The sequence below is a fragment of the Globicephala melas genome, chromosome 14 (assembly GCF_963455315.2).
Source record: "Globicephala melas chromosome 14, mGloMel1.2, whole genome shotgun sequence".
NCBI lineage: Eukaryota > Metazoa > Chordata > Mammalia > Artiodactyla > Delphinidae > Globicephala > Globicephala melas.
This window is the reverse complement of record NC_083327.1, coordinates 74,912,141-74,932,154: the sequence shown is the minus strand read 5'-3', so window position 1 is coordinate 74,932,154 and position 20,014 is coordinate 74,912,141. Positions and strand designations below refer to the sequence as shown.

The 20,014-nt window shown below is 39.6% G+C and overlaps 1 protein-coding gene across 3 annotated transcripts in view; it reads left to right on the top strand.

Annotated features, from left to right (window-relative positions):
* SYNE1 (spectrin repeat containing nuclear envelope protein 1) overlaps positions 1 to 20,014 on the top strand; it is a 457,576-nt gene that overhangs the window by 298,366 nt on the left and 139,196 nt on the right. The window contains exons 95-99 of one of the 3 annotated variants that reach the window (XM_060283256.2): positions 3,457 to 3,663; positions 5,619 to 5,792; positions 8,406 to 8,597; positions 16,949 to 17,083; positions 18,030 to 18,139. In XM_060283256.2, coding sequence (XP_060139239.1) covers positions 3,457 to 3,663; positions 5,619 to 5,792; positions 8,406 to 8,597; positions 16,949 to 17,083; positions 18,030 to 18,139 — 818 coding nt within the window. Of the gene's footprint in view, positions 1 to 3,456; positions 3,664 to 5,618; positions 5,793 to 8,405; positions 8,598 to 16,948; positions 17,084 to 18,029; positions 18,140 to 20,014 lie in introns of those variants that run through there. The other 2 variants (XM_060283254.1, XM_060283255.1) reach the window with 2 other exon arrangements.

Below are 20,014 nucleotides of genomic sequence, written 5' to 3'. Positions count from 1 at the left end.
AAATCATCTTTTCACTAAATAGTACAGGGTCAATAAGAAGAAAAAAAAAAGAATTTTGACCCCTACTTACCCTGGACACGGTAATTAAGTTTAGGTGGATAGTAGATCGAAATGTGAAGATTAAAAACAAAATGTTTTGAAACAGTGCTTCTCAAAGTATCTGTAGTGTATAATCTTTTTTTTTTTAATTTTTAAATTTCTAACTCAACATTTTAGTAAAATAAAATAAAATACTGGTTGGATATTGTGTCAACGTCAAGTTGCTATAACATTTCTTAATGTTTACTTGCAATATCTTTCTCTTATCATGAACTAGAGACAAACCAGTTCATGACGCCATTGAATGGACCACACTTTGAATAGCACTCTTCTAGAAGGTAACATGTGAGAATATATTCATAACATTACGGTAGGCAAAGATCTCTTAAATAGGACAGCAAAGGCCCTAACTTTTCCAGTGAATCAAAATACTGATATATTAGACTACAATAAAATGAAGAGCTTCTTTTTATCAAAAGACATCATTAAGGAAACTTCTACCCGTTCAGGGACAGACACGTCACAAAATGGGAGCAGATATTTGCAATACACAGAACTAAAAGAAACACAGGCATTCCTATCCTGAATATATACACAAGTCCATGCATCAATAAGAAAAGGAAAGACTCCAATAGAAAATGGGCTAAAGATTTTTAGCAGGCGGTCACAAAAGACGATCTCCAGGTGGCCAAAAAAGCATAGGGAAAAGTGCTTAGTCTAATTAACCATCAGGGAAATGCAAATTAAAGCTGCAGTGAGATACCACTATGAACCTACTAGAAAGGCTTAAATGGACAAGACCCACAAACCAGGTGACAGTGGAATACAATGCAGCGATAAAAAGGGTCAGCTCTTTTTACATGCAACAGTCACAGTCTTGGAGGGAGTGAAAGAAGCCAGACACAGAACAGTACATCAGGAATGATTCCATTTCTGTAGAGCTCAAAAACAGGCAGCAGTGATCTATGACATTTGCAAGCCAGCACCATGGTGATCTCTGGAAAGGAAGGGATGCAGTCCAGGGGGCTTGCGGAGTCCTGGGAATGTTCTGTTTCTTGATCTGGGTGCCAGGAGCCCAAGTATGTGCGGTTTGTGAAAATTCATAGAACTGTACACTTATAGTCTGCACTTTTCTAGATGTATATAATGATTTCAATATAATAGTTTACTTAAACAGCAGCTGGACAGGATGACAACTGATATTAGGGAAAGAAGAGCATTTTTGTTGTTTTATATCTATTAAGAGCCCATTCTGAGGAGGCACTGGGCTTACAGCGCAGCCTACAGTCCTATGGAATAGGTGGGAATTATGCAAGTAGGGTTATATTGGAAACTGTGAAATATTGGCAACTATAAAAGCAATGATTCTTTACTTGGAGTCATGATTGCCCCTCCTGTAGGGGTAGGGCCTGTTTTTCTAACATGTCATTCAAATCCCAAAAAAGAATTCCTCCTGTCAAGATTCCAGCTAAAGAGCAAATCATAAAATACAAAAAATGAGAAATACCAACAGTGTATAATTGTGATAGCTGTTAAGCAGGAAGTAGGGCGCTGGTAAAAGAGAACAATAGAGATTTCTTTTTAGAGTCAGCGGTCAGGAAAGGCCTCTCTGAAGATGTGACAATTAACCTGAGGCTCCAAGGATGAAGAGAACCATCTCACAGAGAGGAAGAAGAGCATTCCAGAGCTTGAGGGAACACCATGTGCAAAGGCCCTGAGGCAGAAAGTGCTGAGGGTCCTGGAGTAACTGAAGAAGGCTGGAATGTAGTAAGCCAGAAGGGAGCGTGGTACAAGGGGCAGGCGGGGGTGAGACCGCACGACTACAGTAAGGAGTTTGGATTTTATTTTACAGGCCAGAAGCCGCTAAGTATTTTAAAACAGGGGACTGAAAGGATCTGATTTACCTTTTTAAAAGATCACTCTAATTACTCTGTGAAGAGGGGTTTGGAGAGACAAGAATGTAGACCATGAGAGCAGTTCAGATAAGGAGTTTGCGTGACTTAGGTGGGAGCAGAGGAGACATACGAGATAACGTTTTGGAGGTGAAAGCAGTTGGATTTGATGCTGGATATGGTGACAGGAGGTGTGAATGACTCCTAGGTCCCAAGCTTAAGCAATGAGAAGGGTGTTACCTTTTACTGAGATGGGGACAACAGAGGAAGAAGCGGGCTTTTACATGATAAGATGGGGACACTGAAATATGTAAGTTGAATATACAAGCCTGAAACTTAGGACAGATATCTGGGTTAGAGATATACCTTTATAAGTGTCAGGGAGGCAGAAATTTTCCTCTATTCTTCTAGGTTCTTCTGGCTGGTCTAAGAATTCAATTGACATGAGACAGATTAACCAGAGAAAATCAAATAAAAGTTTAATAACACGTAAACGTGGGAGAGACCCAGGAAAACTGAGTAACTTGCCGAAATGGTTGAAACTCTCGCCTTAAATACTATCTTCAGCTAAAGACACAGGAGGATGTTGGGGGTGGTGGTTTGAGACTTAAAAGAGGAGGAAGGCCACTCACATAAAGATGGAAAAGCAAATGTTTGGTAAACAAATATTAATTGGGCCATTCAGAGACAGTGGGACACTGAGTGTACTCTGATCTCTTAAGAGTTTCCCTCACCACACCCAGCCCTATTCTTTGCAGATATCTCGATGATAGCTCTATTCCTGTAATAGGTCCCCTTTCTATATTCTTTAGGTAGTTAGAGGGAAGGTCAGAGTTTTTTCTTGAGTCTTTTGGACCTTGATTGTTTTCAGCTCAAAATAACCTGCATGCCAGAGACATTTTGGGGTGGCAAGTTTTATTCTCCTACTAAGTGTTCCACATTAGGAAGGGTTTAAAGCCTTGGCAATGGACATCGCCTGGGAGAGCTTGTGAAGAGAGAAAAGGGGCCTGGAAATTAGCCCTGAGAAACTTCAAATTTTAGAGTTGGGGAGAGGAGAAAAATAAGGAGAGGGTAACAGCATAGACACAGGTGACAAATTTTTCCTGTCTCGTATAATGTGAGTTTGTGATTAAAATGCAGTGCTGTTTCAGACCCAGGGAAGTTTAGAGTGGGAAGAATCATGTTGAGGAAAAAAGTGATGAATTTTATTTTCAACATAGAATTGGAGACTCAAACGTCATTGAGCATACCCCCGTCGGATTACAGATGTGCCTGTTGAAAACCAGAAAGATTAATTAACTAGTTCAAATTCATTTAAGTTACCAATACAAATGGTCTTAAAATCAGAAATTTCCTGACATTCAGTCTGGTACTGTCATTTAGAAACTTAGGTTAGTAGGTCCCCTGTTTGTCGGTTAAACGGCTTCCAAATGAAGTGTCTTCACTAGTATCGAACGACATGGGACTCAGCTAGTGCCACGATTCCTCAGTGCGAAAAAATACATACACGAGTATGATTCCACAGTCTTCCCCGCAGGCACTGATGGATGAGATTCTCATGCTTCAAGAGGAAATCAGTGAGCTGCAGTCAGCCCTCGCGGAGGAGCTGGTGTCTGACCCCCCAGAGTCCGACCCTTCGGAGCAGCTGCCCTTGCAGTCCACGCTCGCTGTCTTAGCAGAGCGAATGTCCACCATCAAGATGAAGGCATCAGGGAAACGACAGCTTTTGGAGGTAACAAGCCATTCTGAAGGTGCCCCTCAGGTCCAGATTAACTCTTAGGGTTATGCTGACAAGTATGTTGGGCTACTTACGTGATCGACATGTTTATTGTTTCCCACTCAGCAGAAGCTGGTATTGTGTGTCCAGGAGGGTCTCGTGAATAGAGCCCTGAGTCAGTGTGGAGCCATGAATGTGTCTTTTCACCCCTTTCTGAGTCATTTCAAGCATGCAAAACTGAGACTGTGGAAAGCTGATACTTGGTAGACAGGAGTCTTATGAGGAGTAATTATAGAAGGTTTGCACGATAGTGTGCTGTGTTTAAATAAGAGCATTTTTATGAATAGTGTTACCAGTACTGTGAAGAATAAATCCTTAGTCACTGTTAGCCAATTCAAGCACATTAATTCATGAAAATATTCTTGCAGTTCTGGTTCTCATGTTACTTAACTTTAATATTATTTAATAGAGAGGTAAATTTTAGTCACGGTAGCAGATGTGTTAAAAATAAGTTATTTTCCTTCTTTGTTGTTGTTTGTCTCTTATCATTCCTGGCCCTGAACATATACGATGTTCATATTGTTGATCCTATAATTTAAAGTGTCTGTGTCCTTGTATCTCTAGGGTCTAGCAGCTTCTCTGGCAAATAATCATTTATTATATACACTTATTTTATTTAGCTGCTGATTATACCATAATTCAATTAACCATCCCCCTATTGTTGGGTATGTAGGCTGTTTCTAGTTTTACCTGTTATAAAATTAGTCAGACTAGGTATTCATATATTTTCTGGTTTTGGAGAAATTTTAAATCAACGTGTCTGCTCTATTTAATCTCTCTTTTAAACAATTCAATAAAAATTTTAATTAAAAACATAATAATAGATTACTAATAAAATAATTTTTAAAGTAAAGTACTTAGAGTATCTTAAGGATTAACTTCTTAATTCATTAATACTGTCCCCAGTCACTCTATGAAACCGTCATGGAATTCTGAAATAAAGTGATTGGCCTGGATTTTTTTAAAAAAATGAATTATTTGCCATCATTAAAACATCCTTAGAGATCTAACCAAAATTTTTGACTTTTTGCCTTTGCTCAAGAAACTAATAACACTGGACCACCCTTTCCTGTAGGGGATCAGTTACCTGAAACTACATGGTGCTGCCCTTTTAGGTGGACCAGATATGTTCTTCAGTTTTCCATAGACCCCACTACTCTACAGTTTCCCGGACATTGAAGTCAAGTTACCTACTGTCTTACGCCATTGCTTTGTTCTAATCCTTGACCAGTTTCTATCATTCATATTATCTGCCTCGTCCTGTAGATGTATTATTTAAGAACGTTTAACTCTAGGCACACATTAGAATCATTGTAGGAGTTTTTAGGGACTTCCCTGGTGGCGCAGTGGTTAAGAATCCACCTGCCAATGCAGGGGACGCGGGTTCGAGCCCTGGTCCAGGAAGATCCCACATGCCACGGAGCAACTAAGCCCGTGTGCCACAACTACTGAGCCTGCGCTCTAGAGCCCGGGAACCACAACTAGTGAGCCCGCGTGCTACAACTACTGAAGCCTGCGTGCCTAGAGCCCGTGCTCCACAACAAAGAGAAGCCACCGCAATGAGAAGCCCGTGAGCCACAACGAAGAGTAGCCCCCGCTCGCTGCAACTAGAGAAAGCCCAGGCACAGCAACGTGGACCCAGTGCAGCCAAAAATATAAATTAATTAATTAATTTTAAAAAAAAGAATCATTGTAGGAGTTTTTATAAAATACTAATCTTGAGGCTCACCTTCCCAAATTCTCATTTACTAGTCTGTGATGTGGCCTAAACATGGGTTGTTTCATTCTTTTTTTAAGTTTCACAGGTGATTCTGATGTGCACTCAGGCCTGAGAACCGTTGCTGTACTGTGTTGAATCCTGATGATTTTACCTTCGAGTGATTTAGGTTCCATTCTGCTTAATTCATCAGGAGAAGTTCAATGATCAGCTGGAGGAACAGAGACAGGAGCAGGCCCTGCAGAGGTATCGCTGTGAAGCCGATGAGCTGGACCACTGGCTCTCGAGCACTAAGGCCACTCTGGACGTTGCGCTGGGGTCACCCAAGGAGCCCATGGACATGGAGGCCCAGCTGGTGGACTGCCAGGTACAAAAATGTTCTTGAGGGAATATGCCAACATCGCAAGGCACATTTTTTAACTACAGAAAACATAATGGTAACAGAGCTTGGTATGGTTGTATGAGTTTTCACAGCCCGTATACTTTATACATTTAGAGAGTAGAAAAACAATACCTTATTAAAGCTTAAATGAAATCCAGGCTTGGACTTCATCTTTTGAAAAATTTTACCAAGAGTATCTACTCTTCAGAACATTTTCAGCTTCCTGAAGGACCATTCTTAAAGACTATAGATGCCAAAACACTTACGGTGTCTATTTGGGTGGCTAATGAGGAATGTAAGTACCCAACGAGAAGAATGAATATCAGTGAATCGGACTGTGGATAAACACAACAGGAGCTGTCTCTAGGTGGCCTGTTGCAATTTTGGTTCTAATTCAGAAATATTATGTGGAAAACTTGGCAAAATTGTCAGTTATAGGCAGACAGATTGAACACGGGAAGGTTGTCTTCTGGAGGAGAGAATTTCCTTCCTCGATGTGAGGTCTCTAGAAATTAAGGTAAGGGGTAATGGCATCAAGGTTTTTATTGTAAGATTATTTTCTTGCCTCTTTATTATGGAAACCTTCAAGCACACATATAAGCATAGAGAATAGATGATAAACTCCCATGTACCAATCATAGGATTTCAAAGATTATCAGCATAGTAGACTTTACACACGGGTGAAGTACGTTTTAAAAGTGCTTTCATTTAACTAACTAGCAAGTCTCTAGAAAACCCGGCCTGATCTGCAAGGTTAGATATCCATATGCACAACTTCATATTTCTCCCATTTGGAATCGGAGGAAATAGGCACAAGCCATTAATTATGAATGCAGCTTCTTTTCTTAATACTTCATATGTCATTCTGGTCATCCCTTTTATGATTTGAGATTTTTTGTCATATTATTATAATTTGGATTTTTAAGTGCTTTGGACAACTTATTTATGTGTATTCGAAGCATCTCTGCCTTGATGGTGGAGAGTAGAGAGCCATGTGCAAGTATTTTCTATTCTTTCTATCATCTTTTCTGAAGCTCCTTTTCTGAAGAGACATGTATTTTTAGCATTCCCTTCTAGCACTCGAAATTACCCATGCACTAGCATTTCAAAATTATGTTTCGTCATTACTCCCATCTCTCCCTTTTGGATGTCTCTATTTTTATAGTTATGCATAAAGTCCATGGTTGAGATAATATATTTCAGGACTTTTCCAAAGTATTGAAATGGTATTTTTTAAAACTCAAAGCATGTGGAATCACACAGGTACACAGCAGTTCCTCAGTCAATTGATTCAAGCCTAATTTAAGCCAGTTGTATAATTATAAGTGTGGCTATCACGTGGAATTAGGGCCCCATTATGACTTTGGGGGCCCTAGGTACTTTGCTTCCGTGGGCCTCTTCCTCTGTAAAAATACTAAAAATTATATTTGATTTTACAATTGCTTTGGTACAGAGACTAATATAACCTGGGGTGGTATCATTATATATTAATTGTTATTATCTTCATTTTTTTTTTCTGATTTTAAAAGAACCTAAAATTAAGACATTTTCTTGTGTCCCCAGAAGTGTTATGGGCTCTCGGCACTGTGTCAGCTGTGCCTAATGGAAGAGACAGTCCTGCACAGAATGATATTAGCTCCACAAACATAGTCCTCAGGAAATCGTCCTTTAAGCCCCACTTCATGAAATATTTCACTTTCCCACTTAGTTCTAGGTTTTAGGATCATACTTTCAGTCCTAGAAGTTGATGGTAGTAATTCTGATTTTGTACAGGGAAATAAAATAGCTTTTCTTATTAATGTCTAATTGAGTATAAATTAGAAAGTGCATTTCAAAGAGTTCAGAGTTAAGGAATAGAAAAACAGAACAGTTTTTGTAGAAAATAATATGGTTGTTTGTTTTGCTTGATTATTTCAGTTATTTTTCTTTTTTGGGTTTTGTTTTAAATCGTACTTTGGAAGAGGGGAGACTATTTTCACTTCTTTTCTGGATTTAGCCTCCATTTTAGAAGAAGAAAACCTTGCAGCACTAGAGAGTTGCCACAGAAAGTGAAAGTAAAATTCTTAGGAAAACTTTCAGAAATGCGAGGTTAAAAATATGTTATATAAAAGACAAAAATAATAAAAATCAAGTAACAAAAGCATCAATCTGGGAAAAAAGTCAACCCAAAGAAAAATGTTTTGAAAGAGAGAGTCCTCTTCAAATTGACACAAAAAGGGCTCATCATGTGATGTCTTTACTATTATTAGTCACAAGCATAACAGTCTAACACTAAAATAGGAAAATAATCATAATAATGGGATAACACTAAGGAATGGTCTTTTCTACTTATCTGTTGGCTGTATAAAATGTGCTTTCCATGTTTTTCATTATGTAATACCTAATCTTAAGAGAAAAATTAGGAAGCTCGAAGAAGTTTTAGAATCTACGTACCATTCTTGAAGGTTGTAAGAAAACTAGGTAAAAAAAAACACAAACAAACCTGGAGGCATGATCTTTTGGTGAAAGACTAGTAAAGTGTTGGGTTTCGCTGTGAGACACGGTCTTTGCAGAGACTGGCAGGGTTTGTGAATTTCAGCCTTATTTCTGTTGTTCCAGAACATGCTGGTGGAAATAGAACAGAAGGTGGTGGCCTTATCGGAGCTCTCAGTCCACAATGAAAACCTGCTGCTGGAGGGCAAGGCTCACACAAAGGACGAGGCGGAGCAGCTGTCGGTGAAGCTGAGAACCCTCAAGGAGAGCCTCCTGGAGCTGCAGAGAGCGCTGCACGACAAGCAGCTGCACATCCAGGTGAGGCTGCAGCCAGGACGCTGCATCTCTGCACGTGGCCGGTCTGGCCTCTGAGCACGCGACACGTAAAGGGGACAACTGGGGAATGATACGTTCTTATGTACATACCTGCTTTGCACAGTCTGGCATAGGTTTTCAAACAGGTTTTGTAAGAATTATTTGAATGCAGACACCTGAAAATTGCAGCATAGGAAAAGAAAAGAAAATGAAAATAATAACCAAAACCTATCAAGTACATCATTTTAAAAAATATTTAAACATAGGTCATGGGTGAAGATATCCTATGACACTCTTACATTTCTCCTATATTCTACTTTTCAGATAGACTCTTTATTTAGTGCCCACAACTTCAGACTTGTCGTATATTCCAGGTGAATTGAACCTTTTTACTATCGTGTGATGACCTTAACGTTCCCTAATAGTGATTTTTGTTTTAGATGACTAGAGCTATTTTGGGGTAATATTTGCCTCATATGTCTTTTAATTTTCCTTTGATTTCACCCTTTCTGGGTCCTTATATTTTAAATTTGTTTCTTATAAAGAACATTTAGCTGTATTTTGTTGGTTTTAAACATATGTAGTCAGAAAACCTCTGACTTCTGAAGGGCAGGTTTAGTCCATTTAAATGTATTGTGATTATTGATATGTTTGAACTTTTATTCTTATTTTTTGTTTTCTGTTTTTGTCCTGTTCTTTCTATTCTTCTTTCTCCTTTTCAACCTTTGTTTATAAGTGGTTGAATGCTTTTCTTTGTCTTTTTCCTCTACTTTTTAATCATGCATACCTAATAAATTCTAAGTTAATATCTTAATCTGCTTCCAGCTCTATACAAGAAACTTAGAACACATTCACTCAGATTTCTTCCCATGCACCATGCATACTATTATTGTCTAATATTTTGATTTTGTTCTTTTTTAATCTATACAAATTAGAATTATTATTATCTTACACAAAAATTAAGCAACTGTGCGGGTATTCTCTGGTGGTCCAGTAGTTAGGACTCTGTGCTTTCATTGCTGAGTGCCTGGGTTCAACCCCTGGTCAGGAAACTAAGATCTCGTGAGCCGTGCAGTCCAGCCAAAATTAAAAAAAAAAAAAAATTAAGCAAAAGTTTATTGAGAAACTACTATGTGCCAGCCACTATTCTATGTGATAGAGTGAAAGAGCATGGGCAGCATCTATCTGTATCTGTATATCTATATATTCCATCTTCAAGGGATTATGTTTGGGAGAGACAGATAGTAATATAAAATTAAGGTGCATTATTATATGCTAAGTTAGAAGATGATAAGAGCTATAGGTGAAATACCCATAAGGCGGGTAGATAAAGGCAAGGCTGGGCGGATTTGCAGTTCTAAACAGGGTGGCCAAGGAAGCCTTCCTCAGGTTACGTTTGAAGGAGTGAGCCATGTGGACATGGAAGGATAGAGTTCCAGGCTCAGGGGGAGGCAAGGGCAAAGACTCCCAGGTGGGCTCCTACCTGGTCTGTTCAGTAAGCCCAACGGCTGGAGTGGAGTGAGCAAGGCGAGAGAGGTCAGACAGGTAACAGGGGCCCAGGGTGCAGAGGACCTTGTAGGCATCGTATGGGCTTTGGCTTTTTATGCTGGGGGAATTGAGAAGCCATTGGAGTGTTGGGGGACAAAGGAGTGACAAGATCAAATTATAACTGCTGTAGGGGATCAGGGTGGAAGCTGAGAGACCAGTTAGGAGGTTAGAAGTGATGAGGACTTATTAGATTGTGGATAATTGGGAAAGTGAAAACTCTGAGGAACAGAACTGGGGGAAGGAGGGCTAGTTAGGTCAATGGTTTCCTTAGGGATAGGTTAGGTTTGAGATGCTTAACGTACTCAACGTTAAGCAGTGGTTGGAATTCAAGAGACAGACCTAGACCGAATCATCAGCCTCTAGATGGTCCTCAAAGGCTTGAGACTCCATGAGTTCACCAAGGGTGTGAGGAGAGATAAAGAGCACCAAGTGCTGGGATGCTCCAGTGTGAAAAGTTTGGAAAATGTGGAGGAGCCCACCAAAAAGAGTAAAAAGGAAACACCAGTGAGGTGGGAAGAAAAGTGAGATTTGGGTTCCTGGAAGACACTTGAGGGTAAGTGAGTTAAAATGAGGACTGAGAACTGACCACTGGATTTAGCAACATGCAGGTCTTCTGTGACCCCAACCACAGCTTTTCAGTGAAATAGTGGAGGCAAAAAACCCTCTGAAATGGAAGTGAGAATGGAGAAGGGAGTTGGAGAGGAAGCGTGCAGGAAACTCAGGAGTTTCACTATAAAGAGGAACAGAGGAATGGAATAAACTATAAGAAGTAAGTTAGGAGAAATTTGTTCCATTTTAAGATCAGAGAATAATGACATGTTTACAGGGAGATGGAAACAACTCAGTAGAGGAAAAATGGATGAGAAAGAAGTGAGATTGCCGCAACAGTCTTCTTGTTAGAAGGGAGAAGATGGGATCAAAGGGGAGGGAGTGGTCTTGGAACCAGTATCAGGAGGGAGGGAAACATCTGTATTTGAGTACAGATGCTGGCAGGGGATATGGCACAAATATTATAGTGGGAGCTTAATGAACATTCACTGCGATTGCTTCTGCTTTCTCAGTGTAATAAATTTTTTTGGACTGAACTACGTATTTTCAGTTCTTTGCTAATCATATGATTATATGATCTGGAACATCAAGCCTAGTCAACAGAAAACTATTAGAAGCAATGGAAGAATTCAGTAAGAAGACTGGCTTATTAAAAAGATGAAATAGAGAACCCATAACTTTCCTGTATAAATAAAAAGTTAGCGAAATAATATACAATAATTTTCCATTTATAACATGAACAAAATATAAAGTATTTGAAATCTCGACATTTTAAAACCCGAGTGATACCAAAAATACCTGAAAAAATAGAGAGAAACTTTATTTTTAGATAGGAATACAGTATCTTAAACATGTCAAATTTTTCTCTACTAAAACATAAATTTAAGTTATTCACAACTAAAATACTAACTGTATATATTTGAAATGTGACAAAATGATACCAGGTTTACCTGGAATAAAATAAACCTGAAAAAAACTGTAAAATTCTGACAGTAAAGAGTTACGAGGGGTTAAATATTCTTATATATTAAAATACAATATTACAATAATTAGTATTGGCACAATAAATGGATGAACAAAAAATTAGAATAAATATTCCCAAAAGAGATCCCAGTATACAAGGGCATTAGATAAATGTTTAAGGTGGCATTTCAAGTCACTGTTTAAAATACGATTCACTGTGTAAATAATAATAAAGTAATAGGGGACTTCCCTGGTGGCGCAGTGTTTAAGAAACCACCTGCTAATGCAGAGGACACGGGTTCAAGCCCTGGCCTGGGAAGATCCCACATGCCACAGAGCAATTAAGCCCATGCACTGCAACTAATGAAGCCCGTGTACCTAGAGCTGGTGCTCCGCAACAAGAGAAGCCACTGCAATGAGAAGCCCGCACACCGCAACGAAGAGTAGCCCCTGCTCGCCACAACTAGAGAAAGCCCGCATGCAGCAACGAAGACCCAACACAGCCAAAAATAAATAAATTAAATTATAATGAATAAATAAAGTAATAGGCAAGCCACTTGAAATATGATAAACTAGATCCCCTATCCCACTCTTTACAGAAAAAAGTGCATCACAGGTGGATCAAAGATTTAATGTAAAAACTAAATCTAAAACGTTCTGGATGTATGGGTATTTAAAAAAAAAATCTTGGGATCGGAAGGACCTTTGCCAGTGTTCCCCAAACCCAGAATTTTAGTTTCTTTAAAATTACTACATAGAAGTGAGAAAGTTCTGTATGACCAAGAAAATATTAACCAAATTAAATGACATGGACAAATACGGAAGAAACTATGCAATTCACATGACCAGGAATTAATTCCCTTAATTTCCAGAAATCTTATTGTAAATCAATAAAAAAATAAGAAAAGGTCACCTAATAGAAATATAGACAAAAAATACGAAGAGGTGATTCAAAGGAAAAGAAATACAAATGGCCAATGAACGTATGAAAAAATACTTGAACTCACTATTAGATAAATAAATGCCAATAAAGACAAAATGCAACTTTTCACGTTAAATTCACATACTTTAAAATGCATACACAGTCTGACTTTATGAATTAAAGCAAAAAGTAAAATGTTAAAAGTATTAAAGTTGAACAAAACTAGAAGGATTTTCTAGCTGGGAGAGTATACCACAGTTCACTTAGTTTTATAAAAGTTATTGTCAATCTCACGCGTAATGCTTTTTTTTTCCCCTCATTTTTCCCCCATTGTTGGTGTGTGAATGAACTTCAAGAAACCAAAACAAAGGGAAGGACTTCAAGGTTTCATGTCTGGGATAGTTATCATTTATCAGTCTCCAGTTGTGCCCTATGCCTAGAGGCAGGTAGGAAGGGAAGGGCCAGCCTAATACACAGGCACATCTAGAGGTTAAAGAGAGGAAGGGTGCTGGCACAGTTGCAAGGCCTCAGGGCCTGGGAAGGGAATATAAATGAGTGAAGCTGACCCAGTCAGGACCTTGGCAAGCTGGTCGCCTGTCAAAGAAGCAGTTGTTACTCAGCTCCAGAATTTACAGGCAGCATTGCTAGATCTTCCAGAGAAAGCATATTTATATCTAAAATTTTCCAGTTTTAAAACGTTGACATTTTATTCTAAAATTTTAAAATAATTTGTGTGCCAAACAAACCTATCCAGAAGCCAGGCGTGGTTCTCGAGCCGTCGCTTTAGAACTGCTGCTCTGACGTCTCCCCCGCCTGGCGCCACCAGTTACTGAGTAGGTGACTCTGGGGCAAGATTCTTGAACTTCCCAAAATGTGTCTCACTGATGTTTTCTGATCTGTAAAATAGGGATCATAGTAGTGTTTAACTTTTTAAAAAAATCCTGAGGATTTTCATGCAAGTAGCGCTTACAGGAAGTGCTCCAGTCTCAGTATAATAATAACAGCAACTGTTTGCAGGCCGCATTCTTTGGGAGGAAAAACTCCTGACATGCTCCGAGGCCTGGTCTGAGACTGGTAGGGCTGGTGCCCACACCCAGCAGATCCTGGCCGCAGGGATTCTTCACATTGACTGAAGTTCTGACTCTGCCCGCAAGTGTAAGCTTCCCTGGGGATACTGCTGTGTGAAGTGTAAATACAGAAAAATGTGGCACTGTTTGCACTGAAATTGGTCGTTGTTTGTTTTAAAGTATCTATAAATACCATCATCTTTTCGTCTCATCAGTTCCCAGGATATAAAATATTGATTTTCTAAATACAATCGGAGCTGTTGAGATTATTTTTCCAACTGCAAGAATAGAGTCCAGTTTACATTATTATTGCCAGGAAAAGGACTATTTACCCCGGTGTACGGAGTTGATCTAAAATTAACTAATGTTAACTGGGGGAAAAAAAACCTTCCATTGAGTGTGGACGTCAGTGAAGTTGGGTTTGCATAATTCAGGAGAGCTGGAATACCTTCCTAAATCATGTGTGACCATACGCACATAATTCCTCAGTGCTAGTTATCTGTAAAATGGTCACATGTCTTATGGCCATTCTTTTTAACTAATTGGACTTCTAGGCACATCAGTGAATAATCCAGTTAGTTCTCCCCACCCCACCCCAAAATGGTTTCCTTCTCTCTATGACGCAGGCATATAATAACATCTCTCGAGTTACACGATGTCTTTCTTTGTAATAAGTTTAAATCATTTTCACACATTATCATTCATCTAAGGAACAGAGTTCACCCTATATAAATAATGAAATGCTTTACAAACAAGTGTTTTATTTAATGTTAAGCATTCTCCAATCCTCGCTAATGTTCCAAGGAATGTTCCTGGCAAAAATGGTTACTCTTCTAGTATTTCCACAATAAACAGCCCACATAGCCCCACCGAGGCGGGATCCCTCTGGGTCCCACCTGGGTGGGGCTATGTAATCCACCTTATTTCCTATTCCCTAGATAGGTCAGAAAACTGTTATCAGACCTCAGATACTGTAATTACCATTATTTTATTCCTTCTGTCAATGCCTTCGTATCCCAAGGGGAAAGGAAAAGGAATTTGAACCGATTCTTAATCATTTTTTGCTTCCTGTGGTCCAAGACTGATGTTTCAAAATGATGAAATCAGCCAGAGAAAAACTGGCTAACTGAAAAACCAAACCTCACCACAGAGAAAATGCATACTAGCATCTGTTTTTGATGCTGCATAATTTCCTTTTTTCTCAAGCTGTGGATTCAATTAATCAAATATGAGTCCCCTTCTTAGATTTTGTCTTAGAATCTGAAATGTGTCCGTGCGTGTAAAAGTGGTTAAGTTGTCCTTAAGACCTAAGATTTCAACTGCTGTTTTTCCAAGTACAATTGGCATTTTTCCCCAGTGTGAGGAATTTGAAATCAGCGCTCTCAGTCAGACTATAGTTACCTGCAGAGAAGGGTGAGCTGGGGCCCTGAGGAGTTGCCACGGGAGTCTTCAGGCTGGGCTCTGAAAACAAACCTTTACCGAAGGGCAAAGCAGAGAGGAAGTGGCTGGAGCCCACAAAAGAGAGTTCGCAGGTCAGGACCATGGCCACTGTTTTGTCACTGGGGCTTTGACTAGGGACAGCTTTCAACCTGTTACACTGACTTCTTTGGGGTCATTCTCTACAGGTCCTTTTGGACCTGCTGTTTCCTCCTTGCCTGGAAAAGCCAGGATCTGGGTAGATGGAGCGTTCTCAGATGGGGGAGACTGCTTTGTGCAGCAGTGTGTGGCCTTCAGTCCTGGGGGAATGCCGGACCACCCCAAACCTCCCACCTTCAGGAAGATCACTGCTTCTCTGGAAGAGGCACTCCTGGGAGGGCGGGGAACGTACTGACCTGGGTGTCACTAGTCACCTGAAGGTCCTGCGAAATGCAAATAACATGTTTTAGGCCAGTGGCACGCCAGTCGTTCTACCTAAACCACCTTCTTTTACTGGGGAGCTGGGTCATCTTAAAGGAAGGCAAGTACCTGTGAGCTAAGGTGGCTCAGAATCAGGATGAAATATAAATAGTACCTATAGGTTTCACTGTTTGCTTCACTGCACTTCAAGCACGGATACAGATGTTGCCAGGTTGACGATCTGGAACATTCTACAGTTTAATTATGAGATTCTATTGGGTAAGACAGAGGGGGAACAGCCCCCATCTATTTCTCTGTAAGAGTTAGCGTACAGTTCTGAAAATAAGAGGAAGAGAAGGGTCTTTGTGGGCAGTCAGGCGGGCTGAGCTGGGGTGGCTGTACCCCATTCCGTGGTCAGAGTCGGCAGAGAGGAGCCAGAGGCTGGGGGAGCAGCATCTCCGCAGGACGACTCCTCTATGGAAGCACCCTAAAGAATGTTCCCTTTCTTTGCGCCTGCCCCCGGCCCCTCCCCTTGCTCCAGCCATGCTTGCCCTGTCTCTGCTCTCTCTGAGATGCTAAGCTTCTTTCCCCTACAGCCTTTGCTCCAGCGGTTCCCTAGGCCTGGAGGCCCCTCCCCCAATCTTTGCCAGCACTCCACACACATTGTCAGCTCTGCAGACGCCTTCCTCCCCAGCCTAAGAAACCCTTGCCCTTCACTTTCCATCCCATTATCTAGTTTCACATTCTTTGTAGCTCTTATCACCATCCCAGTGTATCTTGTTTGTTTATCGTCTGTCTCCCCAGCAGGGCCCTTGTCTGGCTTCTGGGCTGAATACCACCCAATGCCCAAAACAGTGCCTGACACACAGTGGGTACTGATCCGTATTTAGTACATGAGTCATACCAAAATGGTGTAATTTATCCTGTGACGTATAAATATATGGGAGTAGAAAGGCACTCATTCAGAACTAGTTCCATTCCGATACACCGTATTTTAGGGCGTGTTAAATTCCGTCAGGACAGTCTAGCAGGAAGAATGAACTCCTGCCCGGGTAATAAGTAATTACATTGGCTTTCTCCTTTAGCCATACTTTGTCAAAGCCAGAGTGGCAACAGATGGCAGCGGAGTCTAGTCCTGGTGGTGACAGTAAAGGAAATAAGATCTAGAGTTATATTCTCATGGGAAAAATTCCAGAATGCTATGTGGTGACCACATCAGTCAGCTAAAAATCCTAGCCTCTAGAGGACAGTTTTTTCCCCTCAGGTGTTTCTGAGTATAATCATCTCCCTCCTGCAAATGCCATAAATTCGGGGGGTTTTGTGTTACCGTTTTTTTTAATGTGGTCTCATGTCCACATGGAGCCACTTTGGTATCATTATTCAGACCACGCTAAAAAGGAGCTGTCACTCTGTTTTGGTTAAGGTCTTCCAGTGGGTAGTATGACTCTTGATTTCTGCCTCGTTTAAAGCAGGGGACAGCCCAGGAGAAGGAGGAGAGCGATGCTGACCTGGCTGCCACTCAGAGCCCCGGCGTTCAGGAATGGCTGGCTCAAGCTCGGACCGCGTGGACCCAACAGCGACAGAGCAGCCTCCAGCAGCAAAAAGTAACGCACTTCCTGACCTTCCCACCTGCAGATAGACCAGACGAACACCTTGAGAGAAATGTTTTAGAAGGACAAGTTCCTTCTGTACTAAAGACAGAATGCTCCTTTATCTTCTCTTTGGACAGAAGCAGAACCTGTTTCCTTTCCATGTACTTACTTGTGACCACTGGAATGACTGGTCATTTTAAAGTCGGTTCTCAAAGAAGAGCTTGTGCTTAGTTTTAAAACAGTGTAACTCAATTATAATCTGCCCTCTATTTCTAGTCTTGCCTCTATTATAAATAATAAAAACCTCAGGGAGGCCTCTGAGAATTGGTAAATGTCTGAGTTACATGTTTTTAAAAGAAATGAAATTTGCTTTCAGCTCTCAAGTAGATACCATCAGAAAATAGGATTGCAAGTTACTGCCAGGTGAAACAAACGAGCTGTGATGACTGAGAAGGATTGCTCATTGATATCTTCACTTTATGGAGAGGGCATATTAAAATATTTTATCAAAGAGTAGAGACATTTATTATAAATAATGAAAAAGTAAAACTGAGGCCATTGATGATCCAATTTATCAAGTGAGTGGGAAATTGAAGAGAGCTGTTGCTCTCAAGGGTCTCTTTCAGTTAGAACAAGGCAGTATCGACTTTTGAAAAGTGAAAGTGCATTTTGTACCACTTGGGGGCACCATTGCCCAGCAAAAGTTTCTTTTCTCATTGATTTTTTTTTTTTTTTCCCCAAGATTATTCAGAGAGTATCTTTTATCAAAGCCAAAGAAAGTTACAGAAGACTTGGAGACATGTCTGAACAGTTACCTAAACCACACCTTTTGTGTAATGTGCAAACTTAAAAACTTACTACCAAAGTTCTCTGAGAATTTTCTAGACATAGAGCTGTGATTGTAGACAATAATCATAAAGTAACAAAGATGTTTTTATTTGTCCTTTTCCTTGAGCAGGAATTGGAACAGGAATTAGCAGAGCAGAAGAGCCTCCTCCAGTCAGTAGCCAGTCTTGGAGAGGAAATTCTAACCCAACACTCAGCTGCAGAGACTTCTGGTGGTGTTGGGTAGGTTTCTTTCATTCTTTTTTTTTTTAATTCACTAGTTTGTTTTATTCTTTTAGATTCCATGTTTAAGTGATATCATACAGTATTTGTCTTTCTCTGTCTGACTTATTTCACTAAGCATAATACCCTCTAAGTCTATCCATGTTGTTGCAAGTGGAAAACTTTTCATTCTTTTTTATGGCTGAGTAATATTCCATTGTATATAGGTACCACATCTTCTTTATCCATTCATCTGTTGATGGACACTTAGGTTGCTTCCATATCTTGGCTACTGTGAATAATGCTGCCATGAACATTGGGGTGCAAGTATCTTTTCAGATTAGAGTTTTTATTTTCTTCAAATATATACCGAGGAGTGGAATTGCTGGAACTTATGACAGTTTTATTTTTAGTTTTTTGAGGAACCTCCATACTGTTTTCCACAGTGACTGCACCAATTTACATTCCCACCAGCAGTGTACAACAGTTCCCTTTGCTTCACATCCTTGCCAACATTTGTTATTTGTGGTTTTTTTGATGATAGCCATTCTGACAGGTGTGAGGTGATACCTAATTGTGGTTTTGATTTACATTTCTCTGATGACAGCTTACTGTTCTCTTCTTGTCGCTGTTTTCCTAACATTTGAAGAAATGTAAATATCTCACTCAAAATTTTATTTTGAACATCTGCAAAAATTTAATCATTTTGTTTTCACTTTATGATGTTACATTTACTTGCATTTTGAACATTTTGTTGTGCAGCATGAGTATAGCTAGTAATTATAATGGCTAACTTGCTTACCCTCTTTCCACTACGCTTAGCATTTCTGTCTATAGAAGATGCTAAGTTCATTTTTAAAATCAAATAAGAAATGCATTATAAAATTAGATTCATGATATTTCTAACTGAATAATTATATCTAACTGCAAAACATTTTCCCTACCAGAGCTAATCTTCCCCTAATATCATTCTGAAAAATAAATATATGTGCCTTCTAAGTATCTTGAGTTTCCTTGATGATCTGTTTCTACAGTTTCTGTATATAAAGTCATTGAGCTTTGAGTCCTGGTTTGGAGTAGAGACTGAAAGTCTTTTACACAGGAAAGTAAAGTGTTGAAGAAAAATTAAGGAAAGTGGAGAATTTTCAGGTTGAAGATTCTGGTTTAAAAGGTAGGAAGGAAAATAAACTGAAGAAGCGTGGAAGTGTCCTTGTATTTTGAGGCAGGTCTGGGTTTTATTCCTGTTCTGTATTTGTCACCATGGAAAAGTAACTCAACTCTGAGACTTCGTTTGCTTATCAATAGAATTAGAGTAATAATTGACTACCGTCATCACAGAAGGGCTGTGCTGTGACCATTGTGAATGTCAACTGAAAGGATATATAGGAGAAGTATCTTTAAAATCTAAAACATTAAAAAAAAAACTTTCAGCGAAACCTCTGTGTGCATGCAATGCCAACGGTTGAAATTTAGCAGCATCCTTTGACAACCATGATGCGTCAAAGAGCTTTAACTCCATGGCCTCCAGTGTTTTCATTTCTGAACATTTGTTTGGAGGAAATACATAGTATAAAGATGACTTTTGAAATATTATTTATAATACCAAATAATTAAAAAGGCCTAAGAAAAATTTTGTGCCTATATAATCTTAACAAAAAATTATGTAACAATATCAAAATGTATATGTGGTCCTAAGTAAAAAATGTGATATAAAATTGAATGTATAGTACGTGTATGAGTAAGAACCAGAGTAGATGTGGATGATCAAAGGTAACTTTGGCGAGGGTAGATTTGGAGATTTTTCTTTCCTTTTTTTTTTAAGGTTATTCAGTTTGACATAAAGTTGCTGACATATGACATGCGTGTTGACTATATATGTATATACATATAAGAAAT